This window comes from Bos mutus, chromosome 5 (assembly GCF_027580195.1).
Source record: "Bos mutus isolate GX-2022 chromosome 5, NWIPB_WYAK_1.1, whole genome shotgun sequence".
Taxonomy (NCBI): Eukaryota; Metazoa; Chordata; class Mammalia; order Artiodactyla; family Bovidae; genus Bos; species Bos mutus.
The window spans coordinates 6,378,778-6,396,805 of NC_091621.1; the positions used below are offsets into that span (position 1 = coordinate 6,378,778).

An 18,028-nucleotide genomic window follows, 5' to 3' on the forward strand; every position below is an offset into this window, starting at 1 on the left:
GGCTTCTCATCCAGCTATCAACTCATGTTGATAAGCACATGCTTTCTCTCCGTTAAATAAAGCAAAAACAATCCTCGTGCACCCAATGTTGTAAGTCTATTACTAATGCAGAAGTTAACAGACTTTACTGGAAAATCAATTAGGTAATACAAATCAAGAGCCATAAAAACATTTTACAGTTTTTGGCCCAATAACCTCACTTTTAGAAATCTATGATAATAATTTAATATACAGAAAAAGCTATGTAAATTAACTGAGCAATGTCGCAGTTCTCATCAATAGTGGAAATATCAGCGTGGCTTTAAAATTCAAGTAAGAAAGTGGTTCTATAGTACATATTCTCAATGCACTCTTATGCAGCCATTAACATGGTAACGAAGACCAAGGAACAAAAGAAGTTCATGATGGGCTTTTCCCTGGTGGCTCAGTGGTAAAGAATCTGCCTACCAATGCAAGAGACACAGGTTTGACCCCTGATCTGGGAAGACTGCACGTGCCACAGAGCAACTAAGCCTATGCATCGCATCTACTGAGCCTGTGCTCTAGAGCCTGGGAGCCGTGACTACCAGAGCCCTTATGCCCTAGAGCGGTGCTGCCCAAGAGAAGCCACCACAATGAGAAGCCTGCACATAGCCAACTAGAGAGTAGCCCCCACTGGCTACACCTAGAGAAAAGCCTGTGGAGTAACAAAAACCCAGCACAGTCAAAAATAAATAAATAAACAAAATTATTCAAAAAAAAAAAAAAAGTTCATGACTATGACAGTATTTCCAAAGCATACTTTAATAGTCATAGATGACAAAAGGGTTCTGAAGTCGAACAAGTTGGTAAAATGCTGTATTAAGCAAATAGGTTTCTCAACCATCAGATTTCTCAGAGGCTTTAATATGCTGATGTGAATTATGAAAAACACAATTACGGAGATGCCAAATACATTTGCAAACGCCAGTTGGTAAAAACCTACCCAGTCACATCTGGACAAAGAGGTTAAGTCATTCTGAACTTAAAATATGAACAATACAATTCTCACTCTCTAACACAGTAGGGTGGAATCTTTAAAATGTGCCTCCCTCTAGAATTAGCAATATATAGTCTTTTTTTCCTCTAATACAAATCCTTGGAATTCTGATTCAAAAGTAAAGACAGACTTCTGCTTACACCCATAATGGACCAGGTTTACTTCCTGCTTTAAACAACTTAAAAAAAAAAAAAAAACAGACAAATATGAAACACCTCTTAGACACTGGACCATGGGCAGCGCAGCACCACGGCTGCTGTTGGGATAGGAAACAAGAAGGGCAACAAATGAGGGGAGTTTCCTGCCCAGAGCACTTTCTAGGGCTTGGTAAGGAGAGGGAACAGACTGCAGAGTGGTCTTTCTGAGTTACAGTGACAGAGATCCCGGTTCAGAGATGCCAACATGGCCGGAAGCTGCAGGGAAGAACAGCAAAGTGGGTGAGGCTGCATAAAGAGAAAGTGAGATCGGCAGAGAGGGCCTCCTGAGATTTGGGCTGAGCACTGATCTGTAATCAATGCCAGAGGAAAGCAATCAGGGTGAGGAAGGAGCCACTGGCAAGCAGTGAGCCCCAAAATGACCTACTCTTACAAGCCCGAGTAGGGAAAGAGTTCACAGTAGGAGGAATGGGACAGACTCCTTGGAAGGGCCTCCATTGAGTAGAACTAAATTAGGCCTAAATGAAAGATTACTGTTGACACACCCAAAAAAAGCTGAAAAGCAGGTTACACAAGGATAAACGGACTCCTGTGTAACTTAACGGGCCACCAAAACAAACTCCAACACTATACAAAGGAATGCAACAAAACCCAGCACCCAACAGTGTAAACGGCACAAAGTCTTTATCCTTCCAAACCAATATCAAGAATAAAACTAATCAATAGAAATAGACACTGCGAAAGAGATGATGCGATTAGCAGAGGACATTAAAAGAGCTATTAAAAACGTGTTCTGTAGGCTCAAGAAGGTAGATAAAAATGCAGTCTGCTGAGGACAGAAAAGGAAAATGTAACTTGTAGAGATGAAACTATTTGAAGTGCAAATTACACAGAATGGGATTTACATCCCAAGACTACAAAAGAAAAGATCAGTGGACTTGAAGACATTGCAATAGGCTCTCTGAGAAAAGCACAGAAACAGGGGGAAAAACATAAACAGAGCATCAGAGACCCATGGGATAATAGCAAGTGAATCACCAGTCATTAATTTGAGGCTTGGAGAGGGGACAAAAGAGGAGGAAAGCAAAAACTTAACTGAATAGCTAAAAAAAATTCCAAATTTGATAAAAACTATGAACAGATAAATCTCCAAATCTTGATATACCATAAGCAGAATTATAAAGAAAAGCATGGCAAAGCATGCAATAATCAAATTGCTAAGAAACAGTGAAAGGGAAAATCTTAAGAGGAGCAAAGATAAAAATGATAGCATATTCTCCTATGCAACCAGAAGACAATGGGCAAATTATTAAAATACTTAAATAAACACTGTAAGTCTGGAGTTCTCTATTCAGCAAAAATATCTTCCAAAAAGTATAAAGTGAAGACATAATAAACTAAAACACGAACCAAAAACCCCACAAGGAATTCACCTTAAGCAGATGTGCATTAAATTAAATGATGGCAGAAAATAATGTATCAGATGGAAACCTGGATCCAAATTAAAGATATTTTTTCTCCTTGGTCCCAAAACTGTTTCCAATTGGCTTAACTGACTATTGTGGCCTAACCTGAGAAATGTAGTCCTTTTTCTCAATACTTCTATTTGACTAATCAAGCTAATAAACTTTCAGAACACACTCCATCCTCAAATTGCAGAGATGTGTACTGTGGTTTCTCTACAGTTCTGACAAAAAATATTTTTATATTTACTGTAAAACTGAGCTTACAAAGCAACATTTTAAGTAATAATAAAATTATTTCAAGTGTTTGAGCAATTCTAAAATCCAAGAAATCTATTGCTCCTTGGAGAAAACAGCTGGAGTGCCCATTCAGTTCAGTTCAGTTGCTCAGTCGTGTCCAATTCTTTGGGCCTCCCTGTCCATAACCAACTCCTGGAGTCTACCCAAACCCATGTCCATTGAGTCGGTGATGCCATCCAACCATCTCATCCTCTGTCGTCCCCTTCTCCTCCCGCCTCCAATCTTTCCCAGCATCAGGGTCTTTTCAAATAAGTTCCCATTACAATCTTTTAAAGCTGGTACATGTGTCTTATCATCTGGCTTTTTAAAGAGCTTACTAGAATGTCCATCACCTACAGGTTGACTCACCTTTATGATCTGTTCTCTGTTTTTGAAATGATAAAAATATTTTTCTCCTTCCTCATGTTCCCAAAAATAACAGAATATTTAAGGGCAAATATGTTTAGCAGCTTTGAAAATGACTTTAATCTACTGTTAAAAAGATTCATTTAAATTTTTTCAATATACTTTCCACTTCATTTAGTACAAGCACCTCTTGTACTAAACTACTACAAGTGGTAGTCTTTAGAGTCTTGAGACATCTTTTCTACCCTCATCACCTTTTATAATTGATACTTCCCAAATCTTCCTCATGTCTTTGTGTTAGTTGCTTGCTGCTGCTGCTAAGTCGCTTCAGTCATGTCCAACTCTGTGTGACCACATAGACGGCAGCCCACCAGGCTTCCACGTCCCTGGGATTCTCCAGGCAAGGACACTGGAGTGGGTTGCCATTTCTTTCTCCAATGCATGAAAGTGAAAAGTGAAAGTGAAGTCGCTCAGTCGTGTTCGACTCTAGCGACCCCATGGACTGCAGCCTACCAGGCTCCTCTGTCCACGGGACCTTCCAGGCAAAAGTACTGGAGTGGGGTGCCATTGCCTTCTCCATTAGTTGCTTAGTCGTGTCCAACTCTTTACGACCCCATGGACTGTAGCCTGCCAGGATCCTCTGTCTATAGACTTCTCCAGGCAAGAATACAACAGTGGGTTGCCATTCCCTTCTTCAGGGAATCTTCCCAACCCAGGGATCGAACCCTGGTTTCCCGTACTGCAGGTAGATTCTTTACCATTTCAGGTGTCTTTACGAGATGCATTTTCACGGTTAACACAGCAGTACCTACAAATCAGATATGGACTAGATTTTTGCCTTGGCTGCCTCCAAGCATTGTGACCTTGGACAGTTACCTAATTCCCTGTAACGTGTCATCAGTCTCTATAGCTGCTCTGTAGTGGAATGAGGTGCGTGCGTACACGGCATTGAGCACAGTGCCAGGCATGGACAAACACAGCTGCTCTCTGTCCTCTTTTCTCCAAACACTCTTATAGGGCAATGAATACATGTTATCAATTTTGGAGGAAGACACAAACACCCATTATTCAATTTGGGTTCTCTTAAAATCCCACAACAGATTTAATTTAGGCAGGTGTTTATGTTAAGCTGAAGTTTTCAACAGACAGCTAGCTGCTCCTGCAGAAGGAAGGCAGGTGGATGTGGATCCATTAATGTTCTCAGATATATGGGAATGATATATTAATGCACTTGGGACAAAATTAAAAGGATTACACAGTTCTTAAAACAATGTGTAATTTCCCCAAATACAATTAACCTAGGTATCTATTAGTATTGCAGTTTTGTTTACTATCCTTGACAGACTGACGAGATTTCAAACTCAGGGACTTAGCAACACTTGTTTATTTTCCTGTTCAGTAAAGTACTTGTCCTATTAGTTAGACTAAAAAACAGGGCATGAAAAAGGGACAAGAAAAAAAGAGAGGCTGATAAAAGCTGAAGGCACTTTAAGAAAGAATCTGCTCTACCTGGGAGATGCTAGAATATAGTACTCTGCTCACACAAAGAAGTTTATGTCCAAAGTAGGTGGATTCACTGGATTTTTAAGAAAATTGGTGCTACAGTAATTCCACATTTATTTCCTAGCAATTTTTTGCATATTTTCCCTCTGATTATTATTGGTATAAAATTTTTTTCCTTTTCACTTTAGGAAATCAAAAAGATAAAAAGGTCCAAAAAAAGAAATTAAATGCACCTCATTATATTTCTGAATTACCTTTTCTTGATTTACCATAAACTCAAAAACTCCAAAAGTATAAAAGACATAATTCATTTAAAGAGGCAGTTAAGTTTATTCCAAATAGTAATATGCTGCTGCTGCTAAGTTGCTCCAGTCATGTCTGACTCTGTGCGACCCCATAGACGGCAGCCCACCAGGCTCCCCCGTCCCTGGGATTCTCCAGACAAGAACACTGGAGTGGGTTGCCATTTCCTTCTCCAATGCATGAAAGTGAAAAGTGAAAGTGAAGTCGCTCGGTTGTGTCCGACTCTTTGCGACCCCATGGACTATGAACCAACTACTATTCCCTGCATGATCAGACAACCTTGTATTAAAAACTCTTTTCAATCCTGTTAATCTCAAAATATTAAGATTTATTATACTACAATCCAAACTAACCCCATACACATTCAAAATGCTTGTCACAAATTTTATTAGCAGTATTTTTGAGGCTCCATTGCTATAACCTAACTAAATCAACCTATGATGATTTATGCACAAGGAAAATGGAGAGTGACTAAATTCTTTACCATCCTTTTTTAAAAAATAATTTCCAGAATCCTTTTAAAAAAATAATTAGGAAGGGAACATTGATAATAATTAGGGGCAGGGGATATATAGAAAATCTCTATGGTGGTGGTGGTTGAGTTACTCAGTTGTGTCCAACTCTTTCCACCCCATAGACTGCAGCCCACCAGGCTCCTCTGTGCATGGGATTCTCCAGGCAAGAATACTGGAGTTGGGTTGCCATTTCCTTCTCCAGGAGACCTTCTCAACCCAGGAACTGAGCCCACGTCTCCTATATTGCAGAAAGATTCTTTACCGCTGAGCCACCAAACTTCCTCTCGATTTTGCTGTGAAGTTAAAACTGTTCTTTGAAGAATGTCTTAAAAAATTAATTGAGCATATTTATTCTTTTCTTGACATCTAGTCTCATAAGATACAAATAAGAGTTTTAATTTCCTCCACTGACTTTTAAAATCACTTTAGAACATTCATATAACACATTCAACATTCCAAGAGCAGGAGATCTATTTTTATAAAGGATGGGGGAATAAAGCCTGAATATCACTTCAAACAGCTCTGAAGACTGATATTATTTACTTACATTCTCAAATCCTTTTATAGCCTAGTCAGGTGCCATAAACAGATTTAGAACATTATACACCAATTGGTAATAATGAATGGATGTAAGATGCAATTATTAGGAATTTACAGAACCTAACAGGGCTGAAACGTGATTTACTCAAGCTCATTTTACTCCTCGTTTGATTCTGAGAGTGACAATGTCCATAATAAATCACAAAGGTAGAGAGGTCGTAACAATGTCTTGCCTAGAATAGTTACTAAAGCACATATGGGAATGCCATCATCAAAATAACTAAATTATTCAAGACCTGGAAAACTTCACCAGCAGCTTACCCAGAGCACCAGGAGGACCACTGCGAATAGCATCTCAGTGTTGACAGCCCCAGCACTCACCTTAACAGTGGAGCCACCATACAGCCTCTGAGCCAGCAGCCTTCCTGCCTGGATGGCCACGGGTGAGCTCCAGCTTCCCTTCCAATATATCACCGATGGCATAGATGTAAGGCACGTTGGTTTGCTCTTCCTCTGTGACAGGTATTTTTCCAGTCCTGCAAATTCATTCAGTTAAAAGCACTATCCATTACCACTGTTAATTAATAAGTCCAACAAAATCCCCTTTCTCCCAAAGAAACCCAAAATCGGGAGTCTGGCTGAGGGTGATGTTCTAATGTATTACCAAAACAACAACAACAAAGCTCAGAGGAGCCAAAAGCTTAGACATTCTAGCTATTTTGAAAATCAAAGGAATAAGAAAATTATTAAGAAACTGTGGAATGGGAAAAGTAGAACACAGTGGTTAAGAACAAAGGAGGATTCTGAACTGCAGTAACTAGGTCTGTTAGTTATTACCTCTGTGATCTTGGGAGGGCTATTTAACATCTCTAAACCTCATTTTCCCACCTATAAATGGGAATGATGATAATGGGAATAACAGAAGAAAAAAATATCATCATCTACCTAAAGGGGTTGTGAGAACTGAATGAGAAATGTGTACAAAACATTTACACAGCAGTCCATGGACCCTGGTAAGTACAGAATAAGTGTGAGCTATTAATATTAAATAAAATCTAAACCTTGGTCCCGGTGCACACAGGCAAGTAGGTTTTCAAGACGGTGGGACACTTGGTCCACTAAATCTTATCAGACCTCCTTAACTCCCTTGTCTCTCCAACCCAAGGGGGAAAAGAATAAAACAAAAATCCTCATATTAAGATTAAGAAATCTCTTCTGAATAAATGTTCCTCCTGTAAGAAGGAAGGGAGGTAGGGGGCGGTAGTGGGCGGTAGTGGGGACTCTCTATTTTCAATTTCCAAGGCACCTAGCCTTTCACAGCACTTGTTTTCAAATGGATGTAGGAAAGGTGATACTGGGAAAATATCCCATGCCCCTTCCAGAAGCAGAAAACAGAGTCTCAATTATCCAGAGCAGTGGTACAGTGCAAAGGATTTTAGCTAATAAAACAGCAAAGTTTTCGTATTTGCAGCTGTCACTAGAAACGTAGTGACCACTCTAGTGATTCTAAGACTTGGTAGCTTTAAACCTGGTTCAAATCTGCATATTCAATGAAGCTTTTAAAGCATGTAACTGCAATTCAGTGAGGAGTTGGATCTTTTACTGTACATATACACATTAAAGAAACAAAATTAAAGCCAGTGCATCTTTCATTTAGATTTCGAAAAAGGAGGGGGGGGGAGACAAACAGGAAAGACGGTGATAAGCACTGAATGAAGAGTCCTCTAAGCTTAAAAAGGGAATGCTCCAACTGTGGTAAAAACTAACTTTAAAAATCTAAAACTCCAAGGACTTCTCTGGCAGTCCGGTGGTTAAGACGCCATGCTTCCACTTCAGGGAGCCAGGGTTCCATCCCTGGTCAGGGAATTAAGATCCCACGTGCTGCATGGCCAAACGAAAGAGAAACCAAGCAAACACCTAAAACTTCACTACTAAGGAACCTTATAAATCACTGAAATAGTATTTAATAAAACATAATAAAAATTCTTTTCTTACTTTTCATTTATCTTTACCCCCACGTTTTCTAAGCCAATTTTTCTCGTGCAAGCATCTCTTCCTATTGCCAGCAATACCTGAAAAATCATTAATATATAGTGACTGTTAATAAAAAGGCTGTACATGAGTTATTTCATCAGATTTTTTTCCATTAAGCCAATCTGATTCATGTTCCAGACCTGGAAAGAAATATTCTATTAAGAAAACAATGCCAAGAGTTTAAACAAATCAAAATCATTTAAATTAAATCTTCTAAACATGATATAGTAAGAAGCTGTACACATTTCTTAAGAAAAAGAGAATTAACAATTCCTTAGTAAATTTAGCCAAGTATAGAGACAAAGCATAGCCTACCACTGAAGTTTGTTTTTTTTTAAGTGGTGGGCTGGGGAAATACAAGAACATGAGACGGAGAAATTCTAGCTCATTTTAACACGCTAATACTTTTCAATAACCATTTGACAAATAATATTTAAGTTACAGTAGAAAAAATTTAAATCCATCCCTGTACCAAAACAAATTATAATATCGTAAGTAATAAAGGTGTCTTAGAATAGGAACAGAACCAGCAGTTTAGAAACAGCAACCCAGCAAATACAGCATAAGCATGTGATTTGCTTTCTAATGAAGTATGACCAAGGTCCATTCCTTACCGTATTATACTCTCCTTCGATGGTTTGGTCACTATCGGTGGACTTAGCTATCACTCTCAGTCGGCCTGGTGTCCCTGCTTCAATTTGTTCAACCTATGAAAGCAATACAAGGTTTTACTCCACAATAAAGACACATGTCAATATCAAGGTGGATAATTATGTCCTCTCCTATCTGGTTAACCCAAAGTTAAAATACAACATCTGCTTGTAAGGTCTTTTATGTCCCATCTCCCTCACATCAACATCTTTAGGACGACATGAGATTCTTTTATTTATTCCCTTCTTTCTCATTGCTTACTGTTTGTTAGAGGGGCTTTCCTTCAAATAATTCTCAAATAGAATAAAATTCAGAGACAAATCAGCAAAGAAAAAAGCCAGAGAAAGCACACTACAATCTCTGAGAAAAAAATTTTAAAATTAGTTGCTTAGTCATGTCCAACTCTCTGCGACCCCATGGACTGTAGCTACTAGGCTTCCCTGTCCATGGAATTCTCCAGGCAAGAATACTGGAGTGGAAAGACATTCTCTTCTCCAGGGGATCTTCCTGACCCAGGGATTGAACCTGGGTCTCTTGCCTTGCAGGAAGATTCTTTACTGTCTGAGCCACCAGGAAAGCCCACAATCTTTAAATCACCCTGGTAAACTGAGCAGAATGTTATGTACACAGACACAGGCTTATTTCAGTAGGGACAGTCCACCATGTTCCCAAAGGGCCCACGACATCCAAAATGTTCAGAGATTAGAAAGGAAGATGCTACTTTTTATCAGTACAGCATATATACACAGCTGTTTCTTCTAATCACAGTCCTAATGCTAGTAGAATTCTCATGAGAACCGTGAGATGGATGTCATCAATTATCATTTCACAAAAGAAAGTGAGGCTTGGGGCAGTCATTCTCCCAGAGTCACATGCCAAGAAACTGGCAGAACAGGATTTGAACTCGGGTCTTTCTAATCCCCACACTTATACTGTTATTTACCAGCATCAAGAGATTCATGCTCCCACAAAAAAACCCCAAGTTACTAGCCCATTAAGCAATTTTTAAAATAACAGCTAAAATTCCTTAAACAATATTACAATAAAACTCCTTAATTTAAACAATATGAGCTCATCCTTACTTGCCCTACAGGAATCTGTTAGAGATATGTCAAGTGATCGATTCTGTCACTCTTGTGTATCAGAACATTTGTGGTTAACAAGTACCGAATTTGGCATATTATTCAGCACTTTCAAAAGAACCGAAAAGAAGATTAAATAAGCAAAACAAGGCCAGCCGACATAACAAAATTCGATAATCATTTCCAGGGAAGCAAGAATAATACAGTACATCTGTGGACTATACTGTATACTAAGGTGAAACGTCTTTGAAAGAAAAAAAATCAGTCTAGTCTTAAACTCTTATTTAAATCACTGGTATGTAGGAAAAAAGCAAGTATTAATATAACAGGTCAAAGATAATAAAATAATGGAACACATAAAGCAAAGCATTTCAACAGAAGAGAATAAAAGATGGTAAAGTTGAAAGGGGAAGGAAATCATTAATCTGCAAATAGGAACAAAGCTATTTAGGTGGTAGGACCTATTTAGGTAGAAATAGTATATATACCTAAATCACACAATTGAGGAATGACAATATCCCCAATGGTTCATAATGCTGAAAGGAGGCTTCTTCCCTCACCCACCCCAACTCTCTCACCTTTTAATCTGAGTATAGAATCAACAAACCTCCAGGCAACCCCACTTACTTTTATTGGTACAAACTGTCTTATGAACTTGATACCATGTTCTTGCATATGTTCACCAATTTTGTTGGCCATGTCCTGGTCAAATCCTCTTAGGAGAATGGATCGTACCATAACAGTGACGTCTAAACCAATACCAGCAAGAAATCCAGCACATTCCAAAGCAACATAGGATGCTCCAACCACCAGGGTCTTACCCGGGCAATAAGGTAGAGAGAAAAGATCATCACTGGAAAAAAAAAAAGTTTTCTTTTAAAGGAAGAAAAGAACAGAAAAATGTCCATATGTGTATAATGACCCAAATTAAAGTAGGTATTTTTACTTTCTTAAGAACAAGACATTTTTAGGACTAAAACCATCCTGATTAGCTACACACATAATATTTGAGGAATTTTTATAAGGTCTCAGACACTCTCCTTTCTCACCACTCAACTGCTGTGGGAGCAGCTCGAGCTTCCATGGGTGAGCACAGCAAACCATAGCAACTCTGACACTAGTCCAACTCCCAAACAAGCTTATTTTGTACTATTTGGAGTAATTCTCCACTTACGTGTTTAAAATCGCACATGTGCAAACCCAAACCCCACCCTCGACCCACCACTCCAGCTCTCTCTGAGGTGGAAAACCTGTGTTACTTTTCCTCAACCACCACACCAATCACCAACGGTGGGGAGAGAGGTGGAGAAAAGCTGTCAACGTGTGGGTTTTGTAATATAAAAACCATTCAAAGTAAAGCCTGACAAAATCTTCTAGCAGAGTGAGGAGGACACCAGACATAAGAGATCCTAAAAGTATTACTGGTAGACGAATTTTTAAAAATATGACAAGGGAGTTCATCTAAGACAGTGAAAACGAGAGATGCCAACTGAGCTATCCCGGGCAAAGGTTCACAGGATAAACTCATATTACAAAGGAAAAAAGCCTAAAAATAAATAGTAATAACATGATCAGAAAATAAGAAACTCCTGGGAAAAGAGCATCCAAGGAGACATATTTATCAACAATCTACCTTAATAACATCATAATTCAAAACTACTGAACAATAATGTCACCAGTATTTCCACTTGATGGGCAAAAATAAGCCGCACAGCAAAACCTTGCCTGACTCACTGATTTCAGAGGGTCCCTCTGCATTGACGCTGCACCCATTCAAATGGCAAAGAGTAAGGAAAAACTAGGGTTGAGAAACCTAAATGGCCTGTTATCCTCTAAGTTGTATAGTATCTACATTTTGCAAGGAAATGTAATCCTAATTTTGCAAGGAAAAAAAAAAAAAAGTACAGACATATGTATCAATTATTTTCCAAAGTATCTGTAAATATTCATCTGGGTTTTACATAGTATACATTTATAAGACATACTCACATACATATAAATTTCAAATATAAATATTGCAAGCATAACCTACATATGAGTAGAGATATTAACTCTGGGTGATAAAATGACCAATGTTTATAATCCTGAATTTTTTTAATGTTCTCTGGTTTAAAGTTTTTTCCTCTTTTCCCTAATTCCCTGTTCCTTTGGGCAAAAATGTCGTGAAAAACTTAAGTTCTAGGAAAAGGATTAAAAGGATTTGAAGAAAACAGAAAAAGCAGAAATCCTCTTTTCTCCCACAATTTGTCCTTACCTGCTGATACAGTATTCTTTGTCACCGGGGATACCCAAATAACGCGGCCTTTCACCAGTGGCAATGAGAAATCTCTCTGCTGAGTAAATCTTCTCTTTGCCTTTGTTATTTGTTGCCTACAAAGGAACCAATATATCAATTTTTAATAATTTATTATCCTTTAGAATTGTCAACATTGTAATTCAAAAGGCTGTTAACTACAGTGACCAATTTGATCTTCCTAACAATTTGCTAATGCAGTGAGAGGTTGCTCAAGGGCACAATGCTAGGAAGCAGACATAGAGCCAAGATTCAAATCCTGCTAATCTGGCCCCAAACCCAGTCCTCTTATTCTTCACTACACCACAAGAGAAAGCCCTTAAGAAGTGACCACAAAATCACCCAACTGGATGGTCTGGGTCACTAATGTCTTTATTAGGATAATCACCTTCACTTTTTCTCCCCCAACAAAAGCTTAAAGATACAAAACCAAAAAAACCCTTCTTAGGCAGTCACATGCTTACCTTAATCCTGTGAGGCCCCACAAACTCTCCGTATGCGTTCTCATAGGTGACCTTTTTCTCCCGCAGAGCCACGCGGTAGCCCCAGTTGAGAGAACCAATGTGGTTCTGGACCGCCTCTGTCATTCGCTCCCAGTCATGTTTAACTGCACAAGAAAGACAGACACCATGCTAAGCTTCTCAACCGCCTGACAAGTACCAGTTCCCAGGAACTGGTTTGAAACAGCAAGACCTTCATTTCAAGCACATAAACAACCTTTTCAAGTATCTTCTCCCTTTAGAAAACTACCAAACAATTAATTAGTATAAAAATCCTGGAAATTTTTAAGACTAAAATAACTATACCCAAACTTTCTTCTTCTTCTTTTTTTTCTTTTTTCTTCTTTATCTAGAAACAAACAGGAATTTTACCTTGGACTATGAACACTGACTGCTGAGTCAGTGGGGTGCGTAAGTAAAAGACCTAGCATTTGGAATGTATATCCATCTCCAAGGGACTCTGATGTAGCCAGGTTTGGAGTACTAATAAGCTGGAAACAGTGTCTGGACCAGAGGCTGGCAAATTAAGGCCCCAGCAGTGAAACTCAGCCACCACCCCCTCTATACATGAAACTTTACTAAAATCCAGCCACGATTATTTACTTCCATAGCTGAGCAGCTCTGACACAGGCCACAAGGCCCACAAAACCTAAAATATTTACTATGTGGCCCTTTACAGAGGTGTGCCGATCCCTGGTCCAGACAGAAGTTTAACAGTCTGCTTCATTATCTCCCAAACCTCCTGTCTCATCAAAGAGGAAGATTCTTAAATTCTATCATAAAATTAATTCTTTGAGCAAAGGCACTAATACTGAATTTCAATGGACAAAAACAAATCCTGTCATTCATTCATTAACAATTTCAACAATGACTGAAAAAATAGGACACAGGTAAAATCTACTCTGGTGGTAGAAGAAGGCAGGTTCTGGGCAAGCTGTGGTTTGGAAGGAGGAAGAAGAGAATCAACACAAATTGAAAGCCTCTAACACAGAAATGAGCAGTCTGAGTCCTAGAGTCAGGGTTAAGTAGCTTGGTTCAGGCAAGAAGTACTAGAATCAATTCTATGGGTACCAGCAGCCGGCCTCTGGAAGTGGGAACGACAGCACAAAAACTGGTTTGTGGCCTCCCAGAGAACAGATTATAGGGATTCAATTCATAGAACCAAAAAATGTCTGGAAAAACTGGAGCAAACCTTCAGATGTGAGTTCAGCTGGGGTGGGGGAACTCTGGAGGCCACTGTGGTCATGAGGCCAGGGGGACCAGGTGCTAGGGCCTAGCAGATGTTACAGAGAGCCTCGACCAGCCTGTCTGTCTGATGTCCATCCACCACCATGGAAATATGAGACAGGACTCACTGTTTCCCCACAGGAATGGAAGAGAATAGTATTAACTCACTCCCATGTGCCAATCATCCATATTTAACAATTACCAACATTTAACCAATCTCATTACATAACACGTCTTCTTTTTAACTAAAATATTTTAAGCAAATCCCAGATGTGGTTTTATCAGTGGTGGTTTTATTGGTAGTGGTTTTGGTTGTCACTCTGATGCAACTAGGAATCAAGATTGCCAGGAGAAATATCAATAACCTCAGATATGCAGATGATACAACCCTTATGGCAGAAAGCAAAGAAGAACTAAAGAGCCTCTTAATGAAAGTGAAAGAGGAGAGTGAAAAAGTTGGCTTAAAGCTCGACATTCAGAAAACTAAGATCATGGCATCTGGTCCCATCACTTCATGGCAAATAGATGGGGAAACAGTGGAAACAGTGTCAGACTTTATTTTTTTGGGCTCCTAAATCACTGCAGATGGTGACTGCAGCCATGAAATTAAAAGACGCTTGCTCCTTGGAAGAAAAGCCATGCCCACCCTAGATAGCATATTAAAAAGCAGAGACATTACTTTGCCAACAAAGGTCCGTCTAGTCAAAGCTGTGGTTTTTCCAGGAGTCATGTATGGATGTGAGAGTTGGACTATAAAGAAAGCTGAGCACCAAAGAATTGATGCTTTTGAACTGTGGTGTTGGAGAAGACTCTTGAGTGTCCCTTGAACTGCAAGGAGATCCAACCAGTCAATCCTAAAGGAAATCAATCCTGAATATTCATTGGAAGGACTGATGCTGAAGCTGAAACTCCAATACTTTGGCCACCTGATGCAAAGAACTAACTCCTTGGAAAAGACCCTGATACTGGGAAAGACTGAAGGCAGGAGGAGAAGGGGATGACAGAGGATGAGATGGTTGGGTGGCCTCGCCAACTCGATGGCCATGAGTCTGAGCAAGCTCCGGGAGTTGGTGATGGACAGAGAAGCCTGACGTGCTGCAATCCATGGGGTCTCAAATAGTCGGACATGTCTGAGAGACTGAACTGACTGACACAGGGATGTCCTGTGACGCTATCTTCTACCTTGGTTCCTTACAAGTAGGAGCTGTCCAGCACAGCATGCTAATAACACGCCCAGGGAGGAACAAGATCAAAGGCAGAATTCACTCTGAAATTTTACAGTGGTAGAAGTACTAAGTGGATTCTGCTCTGCCAATCTTACAAGAGATACCATATTCGAAAAGAAGACACAGTTGGGATTAAGTACCTGTACAAAAAAATTACTTCAATGACAGAAATTCCATGATTAGACCTAATTCAACACTAATTCTATTGTTAGGGACAAACTTTGTAACTGTTAGGTAGAGAAAAGGGGTTTGAGGAGTTTGGATATCACATGGGGCCTAAGTCCCTTCATCCTCGGGTACAGTAGGCAGGCACCAATCTCTAGTGTGGTTATGCTCAGGCAGAAGAAACGAAAAAAGCTGCAGCCCACTACTTTGGGATTTAGCATCAAGATACTCTAGCTGCTCCTATGGTCCTGGTCTTGCATTTCATTCTGAGAACTGAGTTTCAGTCTCACAAAATCCAAACTCCTACTTTACATACTGCTGGTGGTAACCGGATTCCTGTTGGACTGTGGGTGGTTACATGAGCAGAACCCCAGTTCTCTAGGGCTGCCCTGCTTTCCAGTAATTCCCCAAATCCCCCACCTTCCTGCATTCCCATATACCACGTGGACACTCCCCATTCCTAAATAGCCCACCCACTGGCACAGCCCAGCACCTCCCCCAGGCCTCCCGATTCCACTGGCCTGGTCAACCAGCGGTAACCTAATGCTGACCCTCTGCAATGCTGATTCCAGCTACCTAGGCAAGGACTGTACTTCACCTGGGTGCGCCCTTATGCCCATCCTAGCAACTGGGTCTTAAGCCAATTCTCTCATGCTCCTGAACCGCCCCTCACTACTATACACCCCTAGGTTCGACAACAGTATTCAGACTAACAGAGCTACTAGCATCCTTTCATCTTCATTGCACCTGCTCACTTATGCCTCAAATACCCTGAAGGGGCACAAATTCCTTCCAGTATATACACAGGGAAATGAAGGATGGATGGATGACCTGCCCAGGGCTACACGGTAACTCACAGCAGCACAGACACACTGTACGTGAACCGTCAGCTGAGCATGGTAAGAGAATACATGCATCCAGAAACTCTGCAAGGCCCCAACTGCAAACCAATAATTGTGCTTTCTCTCTAAGGACAATGGGATCCTAAAACTTCACAAATGCTCAATTTTTTAAAAGGTACATTTAATTCTTGAGCACAAGGGAAATCGAACAGATATATCTGAAGAAAATACGAAGCCAGTAAATCTTCCAGAAAGGACCAATTCCTCCAGTTTACATAACTGAGCTCATGTAATTTTTCTCTTATCACAGTCTCATCTTGGAGCTTTCAGGAGAAGAGCAGAGCACAGGCTGAGTCCTGGACAAGTCACCCCCCTCTCCCTGCCTCCCACCCCATTACAGGCAGATTCAGCTGTGCTGCCTGGTTCAGGTCCAAAGGGCCTTTCCTCCCTCACCAGGCTCAGAGCTATTTGCAGTGTCAGAGAAGACAGTCTTCCAAGAAAATAGAAGCACTGTTCTTTGGTCAAGGGCATGAGATTAGATGTGTTTCTATTTGAAAATGCAAAATAAGCATTCACGCCTCATCTCCTGGGAACACGGAGCAACAGCCTCTAGCAGCTTCTCATTTGAAAAATATACCTCCAGTTTCTTTCTTCCTCAAAGATCTAATGATAAAGTGTTTGTCTAAGTCCACTGTATCCTTCACCACCAACATTTTAGCACAAAAAGAAGGGTGGCGATGACTGCTCCCTGGGTGGTGGATCCCGGCAGGCCGGGCCAGCCACTCCCACAGCACCCAGCTCTGGTCCCCACTGAGAAGCCAAAGTTTGCTTCAGAAGGCACAAGGAGTAATGAGAAAGACAACAATAAAGAAGCCACCACGCTTCCACTTAGGAAGAGGGAAGGGATTTAAATAGAGGGCACATCTCCCATCAGAGACTTTGGGATTACTGTCCCTGACATAGATCTACAAGAGGTGGATGGTATAAAAATACAAAGTATATTTCTATCTTAAAATCTGGAAAAGGGGAAGAAACACGAAAGAGCTAAAACTGTTAAATTAGTTGAATAAAATAACTTCTGTAGAGATACACAAGTAAGATAACTTTTGAGTTGGTTTATGTTTTAAAATTCAGAAAGCTCCTGCTGATTTTACTGTGCAGAGCTGCAGTACACTGGTAGTGGCTGCTTTATCACCTCATCTCTGTACATTTATTAGTTTCTTATGTACTTTAGAAATAAAGTCAATGTAAATAAGTAAAGCCAGTTCTTATTATTGTTACGTGACAACTATAAACTTTTCTTTTGCTGGAAAGAAGATCTGTCAATTCACCAAGTTATATTTCATCACTCATTTGATTACTGAACTTATTAGAATTATACTTTGCTGACCCTGTTATTAAAATTTATTCTGCAGAGGCCTATACTTATCTCTTAAAGATTCTAAAGACCTGTTACATGTATTTTCCTACTTTTCTTACCAAACTAAGCTATTCTGTTCCACCTACTTCATTTTTCTTGAGTTGACAGTTTAAAGCTAACATCAACTACATACCAATTTAAGTATGAGACCTCCCATGAATGAACAATATTTTAATGATCATGAGTTGTACCTCCCCAGAACTATTATTGAAATTTAAGGGCCACTGACATTCACTATGAAGAAGAAGACACTATATAGAAATTATATTACCGCATAAATCAAAATTTGCTTGGAACGACCATGCATTTTCCATCAAACTCTAGACTTTTTCAAATTAGTATTCTTGTTACATGCCCTTCTCTTTGAGGGAAATAAATTGGTTCAAACATACAAATTTCTAAAGATCCACAGATGTTTCTCTACAACCCATTAAACAAAGAACCAA

At 39.8% G+C, this 18,028-nt stretch overlaps 1 protein-coding gene across 1 annotated transcript in view; it reads right to left on the minus strand.

The window, feature by feature from the left end:
• TXNRD1 (thioredoxin reductase 1) overlaps positions 1-18,028 on the minus strand; it is a 40,775-nt gene that overhangs the window by 14,791 nt on the left and 7,956 nt on the right. The window contains 7 exon segments of the mRNA XM_005899071.3: positions 6,524-6,587; positions 6,589-6,678; positions 8,138-8,214; positions 8,791-8,883; positions 10,537-10,762; positions 12,164-12,279; positions 12,667-12,809. Of these exon segments, the coding sequence (XP_005899133.2) occupies positions 6,524-6,587; positions 6,589-6,678; positions 8,138-8,214; positions 8,791-8,883; positions 10,537-10,762; positions 12,164-12,279; positions 12,667-12,809 (809 nt within the window).